A 19966-nucleotide genomic window follows, 5' to 3' on the forward strand; every position below is an offset into this window, starting at 1 on the left:
AGAGAAGGACATAAAGATGGAAAGACTGATTCCATGCTCATAGACTTAAGGCCCACCAATCTCTTAATGCTCAGTGAAGTGACCCAAACAATCAGCCAATAGAATGGATTAAATACAAATAAAGAACACACACGTACATGCACACAAAACCCCACATGTCACTTATTAACGTCCAAATGTTGAGTTCACACACACACACAGCCAGTTCCACAACAAAGACAGAGACTGTGCCATGCTGCTGCAGAGGGGGCAGCGCTACGTTGGCAAAGCCCAAGGGGCAACTGCTATCTTGTGCCAACACTACACATGCACACGCACATGCAGACACACTCACACACACACACACAGGACATATCAGTATTCCAGCATTGCCGGCGAGTCGACTCCTCCCGCCTGCTTTGTGTGGCTTCAGGTTCAACACTCGGCAGATTTTTTCTGCAACAACGACGATTAAAATGTCCGGATTTAACGTGATTTCTCAAACCAAGAACAATTGCTTGAAATAAGGTACAAGTTCAGTCTGTAAAGGATGAACTACACATTTTGGCTCTGGATCGGACTTACAAGATAAAGTATGTAAGTGATTTACAGTAAGCTGGCTCACGAATCCATATCAACAACTGCGAGAGAAGAGTTTTCATTAAGTTCAGTAATGTGTTTCATGTATTTCGGACAATTTCCCCCTACTTTAAACAGACATTATCAGGAGGTTGAAGCTGACACAGAGGCAGCACTTTACAGAGATTATTCTGCTTAAACCTGAACAAAACCATCTAATCTGCAGTTTTATTAATGGGCAGTCTCCCCCTCTCTTTGTCAGTTGTCTGAATTCAAACCTGACACTTTTACTGCTGTTTGTCTTTTAATATCTGTAATGTTTGTAGAGCCATTCTCAAGGCATTGAAAGAAAAGTATGCATGTTTCCATGTTTAACTTCAAACCTCTATTTTTTTTATTGTTTTGGCAAAAAAAAAACGAGGGGGTACAGAAGCATTTGAGACAAAAAAAAGAATTGACATTCGCTTGGTTTCTCTCAGTTAAGGAGATTATTACCTCTGTAATTAAGAAAAAAGTTTTGGTGAAAATAAAAAAAAAAACATCTGTTTTTCTGAATTGACGTGTGATGTTATTTGAAACTATACAAAATTATGACAAAATTATCTTGTTAAAAGTTAGTCATGTCCCTTTTTTATATACATCTGCTACCTTTGGGTTTTCCCATAAAGTCTTGGAACTGAAAAGCTCACAGAGACCGTCGTCACAAAAAATAATTGCCTTCAAAGTCCCATATTATAGACAGTCAGAAGTCTTTTTTAATTAAAAAGCAGGAATAGTTGGTATATGAATGCACAAGACTTCAGGAGTTCCAGAAGGTTGTCGTGTCGTGCTTTTTTTGTATTCCTGCAGGACAGATGCAGCATTGCTGTGAGGGCACCACCAACGATTTAACCACAATGAGCAAAACCCATTTAGTGTGCATGTGGACCGAAGGGATGACTTTACCAAATGGCAATAAAGTTTCCTTTGGCTTGAAGCAGTGATGGAACGCTCTGACATAAGAGCTAAGCGAGACTGCATTAGTCTCTGTCCAATGAATAGTAATGATGCACAGTTTGCATTTAGGCTCATCGCCACTGCTATTTGTTTTACGTGGACAAATTTGAATTTATTGAAAAAAAGGAATGAAACAAGCAGAAACCCCAACCCAGATGACATTGTCTTTGTTGTGATTCAGTAGGAATTCAGCAGGAGGCGGGTGAAGACCTTCAGGTATATCTCTGACCATCCCAGTGTTCTCCATTGAGAATATCTACCATATCTTCTCTTTCTACCCGTCTCTTTTTTCATCTGGCGTGCAACATTGTTCTAGAACTCTGTGTCAGTACCGCTCTCCACATTTGTACGCTTGGTTTATCTGTCTCTCCCTCTCTTCCTCTCTGCCTGCCTTGCTTTCATCTCTTGCCATCTGCCTTCCTCCATCTCATTTTCCCTCTCTCTCTCGCTCTCTCTCTCTCTCTGTATCTCCTTCTCGTCTCTCTCTCATGTCTCTCAACCCTCCCTCTCGTCTCCCTAAAAACTTGGCAGTGATCCCCGTCGTGTTATTTTTTTTTTACTCCTCATTTGGGGGATTGAGAATGAATGCGATCCAATCTAGACCTCAGCTAAGAGACATGAATTTTCATTAATTACAACCTTGTCAGCAAAAGCATTATGGGAGCTGAATATGAAAATGCTAATGAGCAGAGCTCATTTGCATATTTCTCTTTGTTGGAATGTCATTAATTATTACGTTTTATGATGATGAATGCAGCTGTCGATGGCTGGCCCTCCATGTCTAATTAGCTATCAGAAAATCCTCCGATCAAAAAAATGGACATGGATTCTAAACTTAACTTTTGGTTTTACACTTCGTTCACTTTGCATCTTTGCCACTCTCACAATGTTATTCATTGGGACTTTTACATTTTCTATTGTTTCTCGTCAATCTTACTCCTGGCTTCCTTTCGTTAATTCTAATAAAATTCCTCAATTTCTCCCAATTTAAATTTATGAAGGAACGAGAAGTCAACGGGGGATTTCTGGTTTCGTCTCTCTCTGCTCTCCTTGGTGAAAGTCCTGTGTTTGGTTGACACATGCATCCCACGAGCCCCGTGTCACATGACTTCCACAGCGGCAAACAAGCACGTCCCGGCTCTTGATGACGTGCATTACATGCGAATGACATGGTGCTTAGTTTTCTTAGAGATCAGTACAAACAGTGATCAGAACAAAGTGCTCTAAGCTCCAACACTGCTAATGCCTGTCATTTAGCAGTGTAGCCTTTGCGGATTCATCATCATCATCATCATCATCATCATCATCCACACGAAACAATCCTCCTTTATCAATCTATATCAGATCTACCCTTTTTATACCTAGTTACTTTTGCACCAGTCTTTGTCTCATCGTTTAACCTTAGATCCTATGGTTTTGTCTATGTACATTTTAATTTATTCTGGGCAAAGTGTTTGGATGTACGGGATTCAGTTGTAATTCTTTTAGCTATTGTTTTGTCTTTCAGTCCTGGTTTGATTAGCTGAAACAATGTGCTTTCTGTTGTTCCTCGCTGCGTAGCTCTACCTAGCTTTGCCAAGTGCTTTAGCTACCTCAGATTTTATTAAAACTGATATTTAATAAGTGTTTAAAGGCACCTTATCTGAACATTGTGTTGATTTTACAATATCAGGTCGACAAACACAAGCCTGGACACAAGTATTGTCGAGCTGGCAAGCATTACACTGTTTTATCAAGCTAGCTAGCGTATTGTCTAACAACTAGCCATATAAAAACTAAAGGCAGCTACAAAGATATGTTTGTCATGAATAGGATTATCCGTTGATAAGCTAAAGAACACCTACGGTTTGGGAAATCATTCACTGATGAAAACATCTGTTTCTAGTGAAAAATCCATCAGTACTGTTGAGATGATAGCTTTGAAACGTGTAGGCGGAGGACCTCCAACATGGCTGCCAGAAGATGTTACATCACCAGAGGATCCCGTAACACTGGACCATGTCTCTCCTCACCTGTCTCTTTATGTTCTTCCTTCCATGTCTCTTTCTCTATTGTCTATGAAGAGAAACAATGAACACTTAACAAATCCCCCCTTCCAAAAAACCCCCACTAACGAACACCCCCCCCCCCCCCCCCTTACTTGGCTTAATGAATGCCAGGCTTAATTAGAGCACCATGATGTCAGAGGCATTAATTATCAGTTGGCTTCGTTTCAGAAAAACACACAGTCTTTCCCTCCATCTCTCTTTCTTTTAGTTTCCCTCTGCATCTGTTTTTGTCTTTGTATTGTATTTATGTTTCTCTCTTTCCCAAACTGTTCAAACTGAGACTGCTAACCCTCGTGTTTATCTTGTTTTCTAAAAAAAAAGTGACTCGTTGTAAAATAACTGACTTGTGCTACTTTAAATCTGATAAAAATGTGATTCGTGACAATGCGACAGCAGTCGGACACTCACACCTTAATTCATTTGACTTTGTGGGGCAAAGCTGTCCAGTAGTGGTGGGGCTGATGGTGTTGGTGCTGCTGGAGAAAGATGAAGGGCACCTGACAGAAATGGTCAGTGGAGGTGTCCAACATTGTTTTTCTTCTCGCACTATTCATTTGCACATCACAACATGTAAAATGTACAGTTTTGGTCGTAAATACTTCCAAATCCTAAATGGAGGTTTCTGACCTTTCAAACCACAAATGAAGGCAATAAGCAACCATGTGGTGCAGCACCTTCATTTACGAAACTTGGTAATCCTTTAAACCTTAGACAAAGGCAGTGAAAACCTCATCCGCCCATTCTTACCTTTCACAATAAAAGTACTTGACATATAATGTTTACACAGGGTTTTTCCCAGACATTTGAGGACAAGCAGAAAACTAAACTGCAGTGTTTTTTAACCACCTGTGACAGCATCCGCCAACCGACATTGTCTCCACACTGAAACTGTATTGATGTGGCCAAGTTCGCCACTAAACCAAAATGCCAGAGAAAAGTTAAAATTACAATAGAAGTGAGTAAGAAAATTAAGAAGTTAAACATTACAACCGGAATAATTAAGGATTTGCTGTGCACACGATTTGGGAACCTGGCTCTCTCAGCACAGGAGACCCTTTATGAGGTAAACTGATTTGAAGTTGGATGGGATGGAGGTTGGGGGTCTGTGCAGGCCAGTCTATTTCCTCCAATGGGCCAACCTTGGACCTTGCTGGTAGGTTTGGTGAAACATGCGAATATTCCTCCAACTGTTGCAATACCATTGCCTTAAAAAAAATTGCCCCTAAGCCCCAAACCTTTAAAAAACTGTCTTAAACAAACACATTATTTATGAAAACCAAGTTCGAGGTTTTAAAAAAACCAGAAGCCTTTACATCTTGTGATGTAAACGTAGCCCATGTGTGTGTGAGAGAGTGTACGTGTTTGTGTGTATCTCCCTCTCGCTCTCAAATGATGAAATACAGTTCATCTTTGGCCTCTGGGAGCCACAGTTCTAACTGAAGAGCTCTCTCTCCCTCCCTCTCACACTCTCACAATAAACATACTGTTTCATGCTGCACATCTCTATCTCTCTCTCACACCCAAACACACACTTTCTCCCCGCCGCACAAACACACACAAACACACACCGTAGCGTGGCTGGCCAGATGGGACTCTTCCACATGACCAAGCCGATCAATCAACACTGAAGGGCCCAGGTGCTACTACGCACCATTTCACCGTCTGTCACACTCTCTCTCTCTCTCTCTCACACACACACACACACACACACACACACACACACACACACACACACACACACACACACACACATAGCAGCAGAGACATACAGTGAAAGAAAGATAAGGGACCCACACACACACACACACACACACTCTGTGTAACATGACTGACCTGGGCTTTGTCTCCAGAGGCCTCATCTGGATGGATGACAGAAGATCGAGCAGACAGACAGGGAGGCAGGCAGACAGACAAACAGACAGACAGAGAAACAGGCAGGCAGACAGACAGACAGAAAAACAGGCAGGCAGACAGACAGACAGAGAAACAGGCAGACAGACGGACAGAAAAACAGGCAGGCAGACAGACAGACAGACAGAGAAACAGGCAGGCAGACAGACAGACAGAAAAACAGGCAGGCAGACAGACAGACAGAGAAACAGGCAGACAGACAGACAGAAAAACAGGCAGGCAGACAGACAGACAGACAGAGAAACAGGCAGGCAGACAGACAGACAGAAAAACAGGCAGGCAGACAGACAGACAGAGAAACAGGCAGACAGACAGACAGAAAAACAGGCAGGCAGACAGACAGACAGACAGAGAAACAGGCAGGCAGACAGACAGACAGACAGACAGACAGACAGACAGACAGACAGACAGACTGACTGACAGGCAGACAGACAGGCAGACAGGCAGAAACAGGCAGACAGACAGGCAGACAAACAGGCAGACAGACTGACACATACATAGACAATGGCTCTAGAGATGGCAATGTCGGCCTGTCTGTGGCTCAATGACTGATGTATCTCTATATTGGATGGATAGTTATGACATTTGATCAGGCTGTGGACAATTAGACCGGTTTCCCGCTTCAAGAGGAGTCCTTGACACAAAGGCATTTTAAGGAACCCATTAGGGACACACTGGTGAACTCATACCCCCTTAAAGCCACCCAGTCAAAAAGTTGTTGTCATGGTACTTTTTTATGCAAACCCTGGATACGTTGAATGCAGACGTTTCTGATGCAATAGCAAGTTGACTTGGGTAAAAGTTAGAAAGCGGTAACCGTTTGTGTTGAAATGATAACGTGCCTTAACAGCGTAGCTGGTGTGGAGGGATAACAAGCGCCCTCAGGGGGCTTTTCATGCGTGATGCTACGTAACAAGCGTAACAAGAACACAAAACAATGTAATTCAACAACCCTAACAGTGAGTAAATAACAACAGCCCTGAGCACACTTTCCATACCTCTGTTTTTGTAACAATGTTATGCGACAACCTCAAACAAGGTAACGGTCTCATGCAACAAGCTGAACGAGTGTGTTACAACCGTAATGTCAAGATTTACCTTCGGTGTGACTCGTTCATTCTATACTACTTCTACCTGTTAAATTACATTCAACAACTACATTTATTAAGCCACTTCCTCTGCCTGGACGGGAACACATCCACAGGAAAAATACAAATTCAAATTCAGGATTTCTTTTCTGCCAACTGAGCTGTTGATCCAGCCATGGAGGTCATCTTTCAGCATCCATCATTCAAAACTGCAGCATCTAATTGTAAATGTATGAATTCATTGTTGATGTAAACAAATAGGGTTTACTAAGGCCAAATCATGTGATCTCAAAGAACATAAAGTGGGCCGTCTAACGGACCGTCAATCATTCAACAACAGTCATTCAAGGTCTCTTGTGTGTGCATTGGAGCAAAAGAAGCATTAAATCCAAGCAGAAAACTAATGCTAATGCTAATTAGCGATCCTTGCTTACTAATGGATGCATTTTATTTCGTTCAAAAACAGAAAAAAGAGTTAGTTGGTGGCCAGCTCTGTCAGCACTAACTGTCTGTGTTGAACTTCCCCTGATCTGTCTGCGGTCACCTGTCGCTGCCGATGTACCCTCATCTACCTGCATACGTGTCTTTCTATATTCCACATACTGTGCATGCCTTCATGTTCTGTGCCTCTGATATGGAGGTTTTCTTTTTTTCTTTTTTGTCCTTCTCTAACACCTGCAGCATAGTATTGTTTTAGGCCATATTTCTGTTTTAACATAGTCATCCCTCATTTTATTTAGCTTTGTATGTGTTAGCTTTGTGTTGCATTTCTTGTTTGGACGTCTCACTTTTTTTATTGTTTGTGCATGTATTGTGAAGTCTCACTAGTGTTTAACATTTTAAATGTAAGCTTATCTTTCATTTTTAGGTTCATTCTGTAAAGTCTGCCACTTGGAACTAAGCAACTCTGGCATATATAAAGCAACGTTTTTTTTAATGTGCACTGTCCCTCATCAAACAAACCAAATAAAAAAACTAAGAACCCGCCATTGAAATAAAGACCTACGCTATAGCTGTTCCTTATCCTCAACATTCATTCCCGTCATAAAACGATAATTAGCTATGACATGAAGCTAAAAGCATTCGTCACAAAGCACTGCAAGACATCTCCTCCCTCCAAGTGCTGCATGATGAACCGCAGCTTTCAGAGTGAGCGTTTAACATCTCCACCCTCGGCCCCTCTCGCCTTGACGAGACCTATTATTACGATGTCAGATCTAATTACACAGACAATTTACGTACGGTACACAGCCCCTTCAAAACAATAATACACTAAATGCTCTGCAGTGGCGTGCATTGTGCGTCCCTGTTAATGCACTGCAGTAAATACCGCACTAATCAATGCATGACATCCATTCAAAACAGAATGAGAAAGTGGCAGTTCAGTTTCAATCACCAGGGACAATAGAAGCAGTGAGTGAGTGAGGGCGGAACACGGTGTAATGGATGATACACCAAAGTCATTGATGTATTTTACGCTTTTATTTTATCATTGATTATATTTCATTCGCCTGGTTTCGTCAGTCTTCATTTTTTTGCATGTCAAAATTCAAATGATTCAAATTCACAAAATATGAAGTTGAATCCAAACAGTTTGTTCAGAAGCGCAAAAGCCAACAAATGGATGAAAAAACGACACTGTTTTAAAAGCCAACAGCTGACTTCCATCTCACGAGGGTCCTTGAACACATCATTTGTGGCAAATGGAATACGTAATTGACTAGCAAATAATTGATTTATTGCTAATAAAACGTCCTCAAGACATCTACATGTTTTCAGAGATACATCATTTGCATCAGTGCATTTCCTCTCCTCACCTCCTCTTTCCTCTACTCTTGTTCATGAATTGCACTTGATCTATTCTCCTCTCTTTTATGTTTAAACATTCGGAGCACAAAGACCCAGAGCCAGCAGAGAGAGACAGGGGGATGACCTTGGTACCACACCCTGCTGAGGTGAGGGGCTGCTGGGTTAGAAAAGGTAGACAGGAGGGCCTCTTTTCCCTGGAGGGGAGAAGGGGTGAGAGAAGAAGAGGAGGAAAAAAAGACACAGGGAAGGAAACAAAAAAAAAGACAAAGGACGTGAAAAGGAGAAAGTGACAACAAGAAGTGTTGTCGATGAGGAAAAGCAGAGAGAGAAAGACGAAACCTGATATAAAGATGGAAAAAACGGGAAACAAAGGTTGAACAGAAGACGGAAGGAAAGATGGAGAGAGAGAGAGATAGAGAGAGAGAGAGAGAGATATGTAGTTCCATAGAAAGTGTCCAGATGTGACCTCCTCAGAGGGGGTCAAGCCTGTGGCTCAACACTCATTAATAAGGTCACACTGAGGTGGGACAGACGGCTGACTCACTGCATTTCTACACAAACACCGAGGAGGAGGAGGGAGCCAAGTTTATCATGTTCATACCAGTCCTTTATATACTCAAAGCTTCTGTTTATTACACAACAATGTATTAACACAGTTGGTATTAATGAACTTTGACATTTTCAGCGACTGATACTTAGGAATGCAATTGTATTTGTAATTGTTTGTTTACAAGGTTAAATTATGTTAATATTTAGTTATTTAGTAAAACTATAATTTGTTATATATAGCTTACTGTGCATCAAAAACAACAGATCCAAAGCAGTCTGACGTACATGTGGAACCTGTGTGGAATGGGTAAGTGGGATCTCATTCACTGCATGCAGCTATAGCTGCAAGGAGTAATGCATCATTTGTACATGCACATGATGGTGAGCCGATGGAAGTCCGGCTTACTTTTACACAAGCCCCATGTGATTCAGACGTGCTAAATGTCCCATCATATCCTCTATGGTTTTAACTTTGATTGAGCTTGGTAGATACTAAGCTAAATGCATGCACAGAGAAAGTGGATCTCTTGATCTAATGAAATAAATCAAATGACTTGCTGACAACCAGTCAAAGACTGAGCCTCAAACGTGTGTGTCAACATCACTGTGTGTCCTGTCACGTCTTCTGTTTGAATGGAAGGAAAGGAAGCACGAGGCGCTGGTAGCATGAAGGATCACACTGAAGCCATATCAGATCGTTTATTTATAACAGAACGGAATGTGCTTACCGGCTAAAACCACTGAGCCTCTCATTTACTATGTAGGTGACAGTTACAAAGTAGGGGGGTTGGGGAGGGGAAGAGAAGAGAAGAGGGGGGGGAGGGGGGAAAGGGGGGGGGGGTGTATGGTGGTGCACCTGCTCTGCAAAGCAACTACACACAGGTAGAGATGAACACTCATGAACCACATGAAAGCCAGAATCACTCAACAGCTCAACATTTAAGCACAACCTGTAACACACTGAAGTGAAAGAGTGCAATCACACAAAGACACACAGACATGGGCACATACACACAACAAACACACACCCAGGCAAACATATCCTCATACATAGATAATCATGAACTGATACATAGAGATACATTTGGTACAAACACACATCCACACAGCAACATTCACTGAAACAACACACACAACCACTAAGCCGAAGACACGTCAATTGGTGACACAAATTCACCAACCGAACCAAAATGTATTAAAACGCGCACCAAACCAAAGTCAGGTATTTATGCATCGCACAAAAGCATCAGCAAACTGACTCACTTACATAAACACACATGCAAGTGCAGGCCCACGTTTACACATAAAACACATACACATCCTGTGATTGCTTTTCTGTGTGTGTGCGTGTGTGCGTGTGTGTGTGCGTGTGTGCGTGCGTGTGCATGTGTCGGCAGATTAATCTAGTGGGGTCGCTGAGATGACACTAATCCCTTCGCTGATTATCTAGAGCATAACATCACTCTAATCTGATGGTGGGGGGGTTAAGAAAGACAGACAAGGTTAGAGAGGGAGAGGCAGAGGGGGGGGGGGGGGGGGGGGGGCGTTCACGTGTTTCGTTTTTCAGGCTGCAATGAGAGGAGGTCCCTACAGGTGCTGTGTTCATGGGTGCTAAGCTGCTGCAGGACATAAAGCCCCCACAAGGACGTGGTCCTCACACCTAGGTGGACCTTCCTCCACGTCCATGTGATGTTAGGACGACGGTATCTCCTTCAGACCGACTCTACGAATAAGACCCACATCGATGGTTGAGGAGGAAGGATTTAGGCCTCTCCAACAGAGGGGTCCGGCTCCCCCCAACAAGAAAGAAAGCTTCCTCTACCCCCCCGGGTGCAGCTTTCGTGTTAAAGAGCACGGACAACTGTCACCAAGAAACCCAACAGTTCTGAAGAGCCACAATCGACCTCCTAACAAAGGGTTGAGTGGAGATGAACGAGACACAGCAGGCGAGGAAGAACTAACACGTCCTCTTAGCTAGTAGCTACACGTAGCCCGCCATGTGGTCGTTAGCTTAGCTTACAGCTAGCCCCTTCCTCACTCACATCTCCCCCTCCTTATCTCTCCCACACACACACAAAAACACTCCTCCCCCTCCACATGCATGCATGAATGTTTGCATTCGTTGTTCAGATATAAGGATATTGTAGGATAGCTTTTGATGATTTAAAATGGTATCAATGGGATTATGGTGGGAAGTTAATAAACCCTGTTATACTTAAAGGAGAAGTTTTCTGTGACTTCATATGTACTGTGATGGTGGCTGGAAACCCACACTTTCTTGCTGTTAATGAGTGAATATCAATTATGAGATTTCATTTATGCTTTGGTTATTAATCCCTTTTTTTGGGTGGTTCCCCCGTTATTTATTTATTTTGTGAATTATCTTCAATGATGAGGTCAATAAAGTCATTGATTTTGTTCCAAACTTGCTATCAAAATAATGTCCCTACATCGGTCCCAACATGAGCATTAGGCATTCAAAAAAAATCTTGACAGCCTTGGCAACGAGCTATTCCCAAATCAACCATTTAGCAACCACGGAGCGAAACCTGTATGACCAATAACTGCACATCAATGACTACACAACACATGTTTTCAACCTTTTCCTGATCACGTAGTAAAGTACGTAAAAAAACAAAAGCAACATCTACCAACTAACCCAAGCTACTAGTTGGGGTAGGATTGGTCTGATTAGGGAGGAACAGCATCTCTTTTTTCCCATTATCTTCTGTTAACACCAGAAGTAAAAAATAGAGCCAGAAGAATAGCCAGTGCATACAGTGAAAATCTTTTGGTGGGCCAACGTTTGTGTAATACATTCCGGCACGAATACAGAATACACAATGAGTGATATCAATGAGGGCTCTGTGCTTCTAGTATTGCTACTGAAATGCTTCATTTTTCATTCCGACGCGCAAAAGAAAAGAGAGGGAAAAGCCAACAGACACGGCAGACAATTGGATTTACCCAGATCAGCACAGAGAGAGGGGAGAAGGTGTGTGTGTGTGTGTGTGTGTGTGCTTCCCATATTCCTGGCTGTCTCGGTGTCTTAGTGTTATCATTATCAAAGTAAATTGCGGCTCCCGCGTGCCAGATGAAGAATACAATATTTCCATTTCCAAATCTGCGTGGCCTCTCCCCTCGCTGCCTTCACAGCTACGCACCGGGATCACAACACTGTCACAACACATTGCGCACACACTGGATCATCCAGAGAATGCCCACAACTCCAAAGTTAACCTTCCCTTTTTGTTGGTTTTATTTTATTCATATGCATACATTTGATTATTAGCCGCAGTGTACGTCAACCACTAAGTGCCATTGATTGGCTCAATGATATCTTCTGAGGTTTGAGGTTTTGGAGAAACGCCTGGACCGAAAGACTTCCATTTCAGTCCAGATTTCCAATGACTGCTAGCGTAACATTACATTTCAAACATGTAGACACGTGAAGGCATTTTGTGAAAGAAACAAGCCAGATGTAGGTTACCCACGTGCACGTGAAAAGATTTTACTCATTCCACTTTGTATCAGATTGTTTTACCATTGCACTACTGTCTGAATTTCATTTTATAATTGATTAATTACATACTCCTATCTCACTTTCACTTAAATCTAATTTAATATGTTCTGCTATTTTATTTTACTGTACTGTGTATATATTGTGCATTTGTCATTTGCCATTTTCTTTACTGTACTGCTGATTTGTGAAAGACTGAAAGCAGAAAGCAGCCACAGAGGAGGTGAGAGCCACAGGTTCCTGCCGCACACCGTAGGGGCTCGTTACCCGTACGTACTCTCATATGACACGTTTACACCTTTCAATAGACATTAACACTCCGTAAGGCATGGGCATGACTGCCACTGTTTACATTGAGTTCATCCACACGCAATCACAGGCATATCATTTGATTTATATATATTTATATGTTATATATCATACAGGGGTTTTTTTCTCCTTCCAACATATCTAGTGAGCTTTGTTTGGCTGACGCCGCGTGTGTTGGTGGACGCGTTTGCATAAAATACCTCACAACCTAACGCAACGCTTCGACCCACTAGCGCTAACTCTTTTTGGCTTCAGAATGAAAGACCGAACATCTAATGACTCACAAGAGGAAGAGTGATCAAAAACCAACAAGCGAGAGACACGGAGCGAGCAGGTAGAGTCAGAGCTGAGCTGACATCTTCTATATTTGATGCATCCATTCAAAGGTAATTAAGCTCTGAGTGTGTGTGTGTGTGTGTGTGTGTGTGTGTGTGTGTGTGCGTGTGTTTGTGTGTGTGTGAGAGAGACAGGCAGATTATCTGTGTCAGTGGCCATTTGCTCACAACTGGCGCCACATCGCAGAGAGCCAGAGGGAGAGAGCATCATGGGTAAATGAGCACATACTGCCGTGCGTTTTCCACACAGTCGGCCCAGGGTGAGAGAGAGAAATTGCATGCCAGATGACCTGTCTCCTCCAGTGTACGATAGTGGTTCACTAATTCTCTCACACACACACACACACACACACACACACACACACAGACAGAAACACTTTCTGATCAAACCCCAGCAGACAGGGTATTGTAAAATACCAAATCAAATAAACGCGGTGCGTGGCGTACCTGTGAGCCGGCTGGAGACGGCGTACGGAGGTGAGAGGCTGTCATGTGACGCCATGTACTGGGACCCGTCGGCGTAATTCTGGAAAAAAAAGAGAGAGGCAACAGTTACATTTCCTGATCAAACGTATCGTATTGCCTTCAGCACAAAGCCGGCCTGAGCAACACGTGCAGCGTTCCCACGCTACGCCCTGGGGGCGAGCGGGACCACAGGCCATGTGTCAGAGGTGAAGCTGCTAGCCGCCTTATAGGGACAGCTTTGGGACATCGATGAAACGAAAAGGGTTGGATTCATTTTTTAAATAAAGTACCAAAACAAATATCCCCGTGTACACTGCTCAAATCCTGTCAGACATCTAATGTACACTTCCCAAAAAGGCTAAACTGTGCAAAACATAATCCTAAAATAAAAGGATACTTTCAATGTTGTTGGAAGGTTCCTGTTCTCATGTACCACAAAATGCAGACTGTAACCCATTTCACGAGTATACATAAAAACACTGGTTTATTTTTGACATGATGTAAATACGGCAACGACGTAGAAGAGATTTGAAATCTGACTCCTCAATCCACAAACCAGATGTTGGAGATACGTGAATACACGCAGATGTAATCTTATCTTCTCATACATCTATGCCAGTAAGTAGTGGATTAATTATGGTGGTGATAGTGCCAGCAGTTATTGGCAGTTCTATAAAAAATAATGACATTAATAGCAAATGTCTGAAATGCTAAAATCAATTACATTTAACAGTAATTAACGTAAATAACTGTCATTAGTAATTACGGTGTGTTGGGGTTACCTTGGAAGAACGACTGCCACTCGCCCATGACCCTGCACTGCTTCTCTCCTCCATATCTGTAAGATGCAGAAATAGGATACATTTAGAACAGCAGTACACTTTAGAAAAGTATAACTAAGAGGTGACAGTAGGGAGGGAAATATTTGAATGCATTTTGAGAAATGTAAAGCTTTGCGTTTGTTGTTTTTCAAGCAACAATGCAGAATGTACAGAAAACTCTACTCTGATCATTAATGAAAAATGAAACCATCAGGAATGATGTAATAATGTACGTAAACAGAAGTATTTTTCAATTAGTTGAACAAAATGAGAAAAATCTAAAAGCTGCAGCCGCAATTTTTTATTCTTGACGTTTCATTCACCCGTTGGCATCTTTCCAAATCCACATTTTAACCACTGAAGTGATCATGTGAACTTCATGTCAACTTCAACACTCAATACCACCTTTAACATGACTGTACAGGGAAGGCAGACCACTCTCTCCCCGTGATCCATGGGATTTAACATTGATTACGATTGTGGATCCTTTAATGAATGGTCCTTTAAGCCTACTGCAGAACAATGATCCCCTGTGTCATTGCACCCATGGGTTCATGCCAGAGGTCAGCCGGCTGACGGAGAGGTCACAGGGGACCAGAGAAGTGTTCTCGATGGAGGTTAAGGGGATCACCACAGCTTCTTCCTCTGGGACCATTAATGTCCTTATATGTTTGCATGGTTGATATATTCCAAATAAGACAATACATGGTGGTGTTTTAAGACAGTGCAGCACCAAAGTCAGTGGGAGTCATCCTCTGGGGACCAGGAATGTCTGACTACACACGTCCACACCTCTCTGGAGGTCAGGGGACCAGTCGGTGGCCTCCTGTGGTGAGGGGATCAAACTCTACATCCACAGAGTCGCAAAATAAATACACTGCTACCTTACAATCACGTTTAAGAGGCGAAAGTAGACAGCACAAAAGGAACGAGACGGGAACTCTGCATCCCACCAACGACAGCCATCTTCGTTGTGTTTTCAAAGTAGTTGAACTTAATCAATCACGAGTCATATCCGAAGTCGCCGCTGACACTGACAAGCAACCTGTTGTGTTCGGTGATAAAGGATTTGGTGACCAGAGAGCCGTACAGAGGTGGAGAGACACTGAGAAGAAGGGAGGGATTTTACACATGACAGGTAGATCAGATCGGTTCATGTAGGTCAACTGAAATGTGCAAACACAGCACGGCCTTACGCTGCACAGACACACACACACACACAAACACATCAACTCACACACAGTCGTCGCGTGCATTGTAGTGTACAAATCTCTCCTCAATAGGCTCTTCGTTGTGTCAGTGTGTATGGTGAGCCGCTTACATTCATTGTCGAGTTATTTGGAATGTCAGCTTATCTGTGTTCGAGTGTGTGTGTGTGTGTGTGGGTCTGTGCTCGCACAATAGTAACAGACTGGTTCAGTTACAGAAAGGCTTTTGGAGTAAAACCAAAAGTGGCTACCTCATCAAAAGTATCTTTGGGCTACATATTTGTAGAGTAGAATACAATGTATGCAGGTTTAGCAAAGATTACACATAAGTGGTAAATTGGATTAAGGGAACATCCCCTTAAATCAGTATTATCAACAGTATTCAATGATCAGCTGGCCTGACCATGTCTGATTCGAGTTCAGGAAGGTTTTTTGGAAGGCGGGTTGAAGCTGCATCGATTGCACTTATGTAAGAGACAATGGATGACTTGGTTTTAGGGAACACACACACTTCATCCACTCAATACAAAATGCAAACACGGCCAATAAAACAACAGTAAGAATCGTGCATTTCATAAGGTGGAATGAGGGAGCACACCTCATGGTATAATTGTTCAAATTTGGACCCTTTGCAAACCGGATGGATTTAGAAACCTCACAATGTGATCATCTGGATTCAAGGGACACACAATGAAGGGATTTAACAAACAGGTTTGGTTGGAATTGAGGAAACAAAGACTTTACGGGTGAACACTAATGATCACCTGCATTTAAAGAACACAAAATTGATTGATAGGATATTGGAAGACCAAACATGATCAGATGAAAATAGGGAACAAATATGATCAGCCCAAAAACACTATTTAAGAAATGTATCACTTGTTATTGTGTATGATGGGAAAGCTGTTCATACTTTCTAATTCTCTAAAGTTTTCATTGCAGTTTGTCCCGTAAACATTGTAAAATAGGGGAGGAGAAGAAAGCTGAGATGAAAGTGGAGCAGGAGAGTTTGGAGAGGAGTGGAAGTGAAGATGGAGAGGAAGAGGATGAAGAGGACCTCAATTAAAGACAGCATCCTTCAGTAAAGAAAAGTAAGAGGGATGAGATTGGAAAGGAGGAGAGGAGAGGAAAAGGAGGAGAGAGTTAAAAGACGCGGAGGAGGAGGAGGAGAGAAGGAGGCGTCCATATGTCCTGCACCTGATAAGGACTCCGATTGAGGGCTATAAATTACACCAGAGAGCGAATTTACACACAAGCAGGAAAACACACTTTTAAGAGCACACATACTCTCCCAGCTTTCCCTCTCTCTCTCTCTCTCACACACACACACACACACACACACACGCACTGCTGGTCATCTATCATCAGTTAATGAACTTAGACTGACAGACAGCTCCATGTCTCTCACAATGATCCTATTAAGGCCTGCTTGACACAAAACAGACTCATATTAATACAGTTACCCTCTGTGTGTGTCTGTGTGTGTCTGTCTGTGTGTGTTTACTGAGGACAAAAACAGGTCTGTACCATTGAGGATGTGCGTCAAGCTGAAACAAGTAAAGGCTGACTTATAGAGTTTGTTAAGGTCAACCTCAAATATAAATGATTTCAAAAACAAATTAAAATGTACTTGTTAGGGAGAAAAATGATCAATTATTTCATGTTTTTCTTGTACTGTGTGTGTTTTCACTGACCTATACACATGTAAAAAACTGCTGTAATAAATGACAACATTCCCAGCATTCCCCTTCCGACTTGTCCTCTGATACCACACACACACACACACACACACACTCTTTTGTCAATCACTCTTTTGTCCAGAGTGTCAATACATCCGTCAAAGTAGTAATAAATGTTCCTGAAAGGATCAATAAGAAACTATTGTCTTTTAATTTTAAATGATCATCAGAAATCGACTAAATACTCAATGATAATAGATTAATCACATCAATGTTTTATCAAAACATAAAAAGACACTCTCCAGCTTGCGTGAAGACTGTGCAAATCACACAGTTTTCCACCTTCCCGCTGGGACCATTTCAGACAGTACGTCTCCCGTGGAAACGACAGCAGCCGTAATGAGCTCCAACAACGTTTATTGGAAAGGACTTGAAATGTAGCCGAGCTGTACCTCCGAATGAAAATCCAAGCCGGCTCTCTGTGGGCCCTTTAGGTCTGCTGCAGTAAAGTGAATTTCCTGTTGGACGCCGGCACGGCTGCAAGAAGGACATTAAGCTGCCGGTCCCCTGACTCACACTCCCCTCCACTCTATACTTTCATTGCTTTTATACTAAAGGAACTAAGACTGCAGTTCAACCAATGGCCACTTGAGGCTGGATCCAAAAAAAAACTAAACAATCACCACATACCCCCCATGTGGAAATCCTAACTCTACAAAGAGAGGGAAGACATGAGGAGAGGAACCAAGGAGAGGAGAGGAGGAAACAGAGCGATGTGCTGGAAGACAACAGGAAATAAAGAGAAGGAGACCAGAGGAGTCGAGAGAACTGCAATGATGGAGAGAAGTGAATATCTGTATGTGTTTTTTAAATACACACATAAAAACATATATATAGATGTTTGTATTTATATATTGCATTATAAAACAACAACAAGACAAAGAGTAACATAAGAGACGAGACATGATGCACAACAATCTCATTTCACTCTTTTATATAATGCAAAGGAAGCTTCTTGTACTCACTGAACTACATTCATGTTATTATCCTGAGTAACACACACACACACACACACACACACACACACACACAGATCAGACTGTAAGAATTAAGAGTCAGATTACGAGTCTGTATCTTCTCCTTTAAAGCTGCTTAAAGGGTCTAACACCCACTATGGAACTGTGTGTGTGTGTGTGTGTGTGTGTTTGGCTGCATAAGCAGAGGAAGTGATGCAACAATCACATTCAGGAAGTGGCCCATGTCCTGTTTTGTTACACGTCCTCGACTTCTTTCTTTCCTTCCCTCGCCTCATTCTCTTCCTCATCCTTCCTTCTTTCTCCTTCTATTCATTTTCCCATCCCTCTTCCTCTCTTCCTGCTTTGCCTTTACTCCCCGTTCTCTAGCCTTTCAACTACAAATAATAATGTCAAACCTGAGTCATGATTTTTTTCATTATTAAAAATCAACCCAAAATAATTGACATTCCCCACCACCTCCCAATTTACTTTTTCTTCTGCTCCTTTTGTTAAAATTACACTAAAATAAAATATTTTTTATTCTAAATTTCATCCTCCTGTTTTATTTTTCTCCCCTTTTCTACATTTGCTACCCTCTGCTTCCCTGCTTCATTCTTGCTTTTCACACTTTCCTCCTCCTTTATTTAAAAATGTTCTTATGTCCTTCCCTTCCTGCATCTCTCTCTCCCTTCCTCTCCTCTTATTGCTGTCATTGCTTTCTTCCTGTATTCTCCCTTGAGGAGCCCTTGAGCAAGGCACAGCAGCCGACGACATCTCCGTCTGAACCTCTCTCCTCCTACTTCGTCTCCCTGGTTACCAAGCTCTGATCGAGAGGACAGTTGGAGATGAGGATGGAGATGCCACATCGATTGACATTTTGTTTCCATAGTAACGAGTAGAGAGAGGCGACAGGAATACTGCTGGTCAAAAAAATGAAAAGGTTTGCATGGATGGAAGAAACTTTTTTATTTATTGGTGCTTTCTATTGCAGAAATGGACGAGAAGCCAAGTCAAAAGAGAGGAAAACCAATCATGCTCAGAGCCCTGAGCATGTTGTGTGATTCCATATCGCATGAACACTGTGGAGTCACTGATGGGAGGACACCCAACCAAGCTGAGGTCAAATGGTGATCATCCACAAAAAGGAATAGAAAATATTCCAGGTTGCACTGGCAAACGTGCTTTGTAGCAAATACACATACGTACATGCGCCATGCCACATTTTATTTTATTTACAAAATGTTCACTGACAACTCGACAAATTTATTTGTTTATTGACAGAGCCAACGTCAATACGTTGACGTCCAGAAAGGACCGAAAGGATCACATGGGCTTCGCTGTTCATTGTTGGATGAGAGAGTTAAGGATTAAAAACACAATTCAGTGAAAGCAAGCATCGTGTAACTTTATGGAACAACACTGATCTTAAGTAGTGATTGATCACTGAAACTAAGATATAATCCTGACTATATGAAGAAATATTCTAACCACATCACGCCCTCAGAGACAGAAAATAGATAAAGATGACTAGATACCAAAAACTTGATTCCTCCAAAACATGCTTCAAATGTTCTACATGCCACAAATACAAACTCAAAAGCCACTTAAGAGGACATTTAAAAGGATACCAGGGTTCAAGAGGTTAATGACAACA

The 19966-nt window shown here is 42.1% G+C and overlaps 1 protein-coding gene across 8 annotated transcripts in view; it reads right to left on the bottom strand.

The window, feature by feature from the left end:
• Nucleotides 1–19966, bottom strand: part of tcf4 (transcription factor 4) — a 160664-nt gene that overhangs the window by 103842 nt on the left and 36856 nt on the right. For all 8 annotated transcript variants that reach the window (XM_062558765.1, XM_062558763.1, XM_037484484.2 and 5 more), the window contains 2 exons: nucleotides 14371–14426; nucleotides 13571–13649 (listed from right to left, as the gene is read on the bottom strand). In XM_062558765.1, coding sequence (XP_062414749.1) covers nucleotides 13571–13649; nucleotides 14371–14426 — 135 coding nt within the window. The remainder of the gene's footprint in view (nucleotides 1–13570; nucleotides 13650–14370; nucleotides 14427–19966) is intronic.

The sequence above is a fragment of the Pungitius pungitius genome, chromosome 18, assembly GCF_949316345.1.
Source record: "Pungitius pungitius chromosome 18, fPunPun2.1, whole genome shotgun sequence".
NCBI classification, from domain to species: Eukaryota; Metazoa; Chordata; class Actinopteri; order Perciformes; family Gasterosteidae; genus Pungitius; species Pungitius pungitius.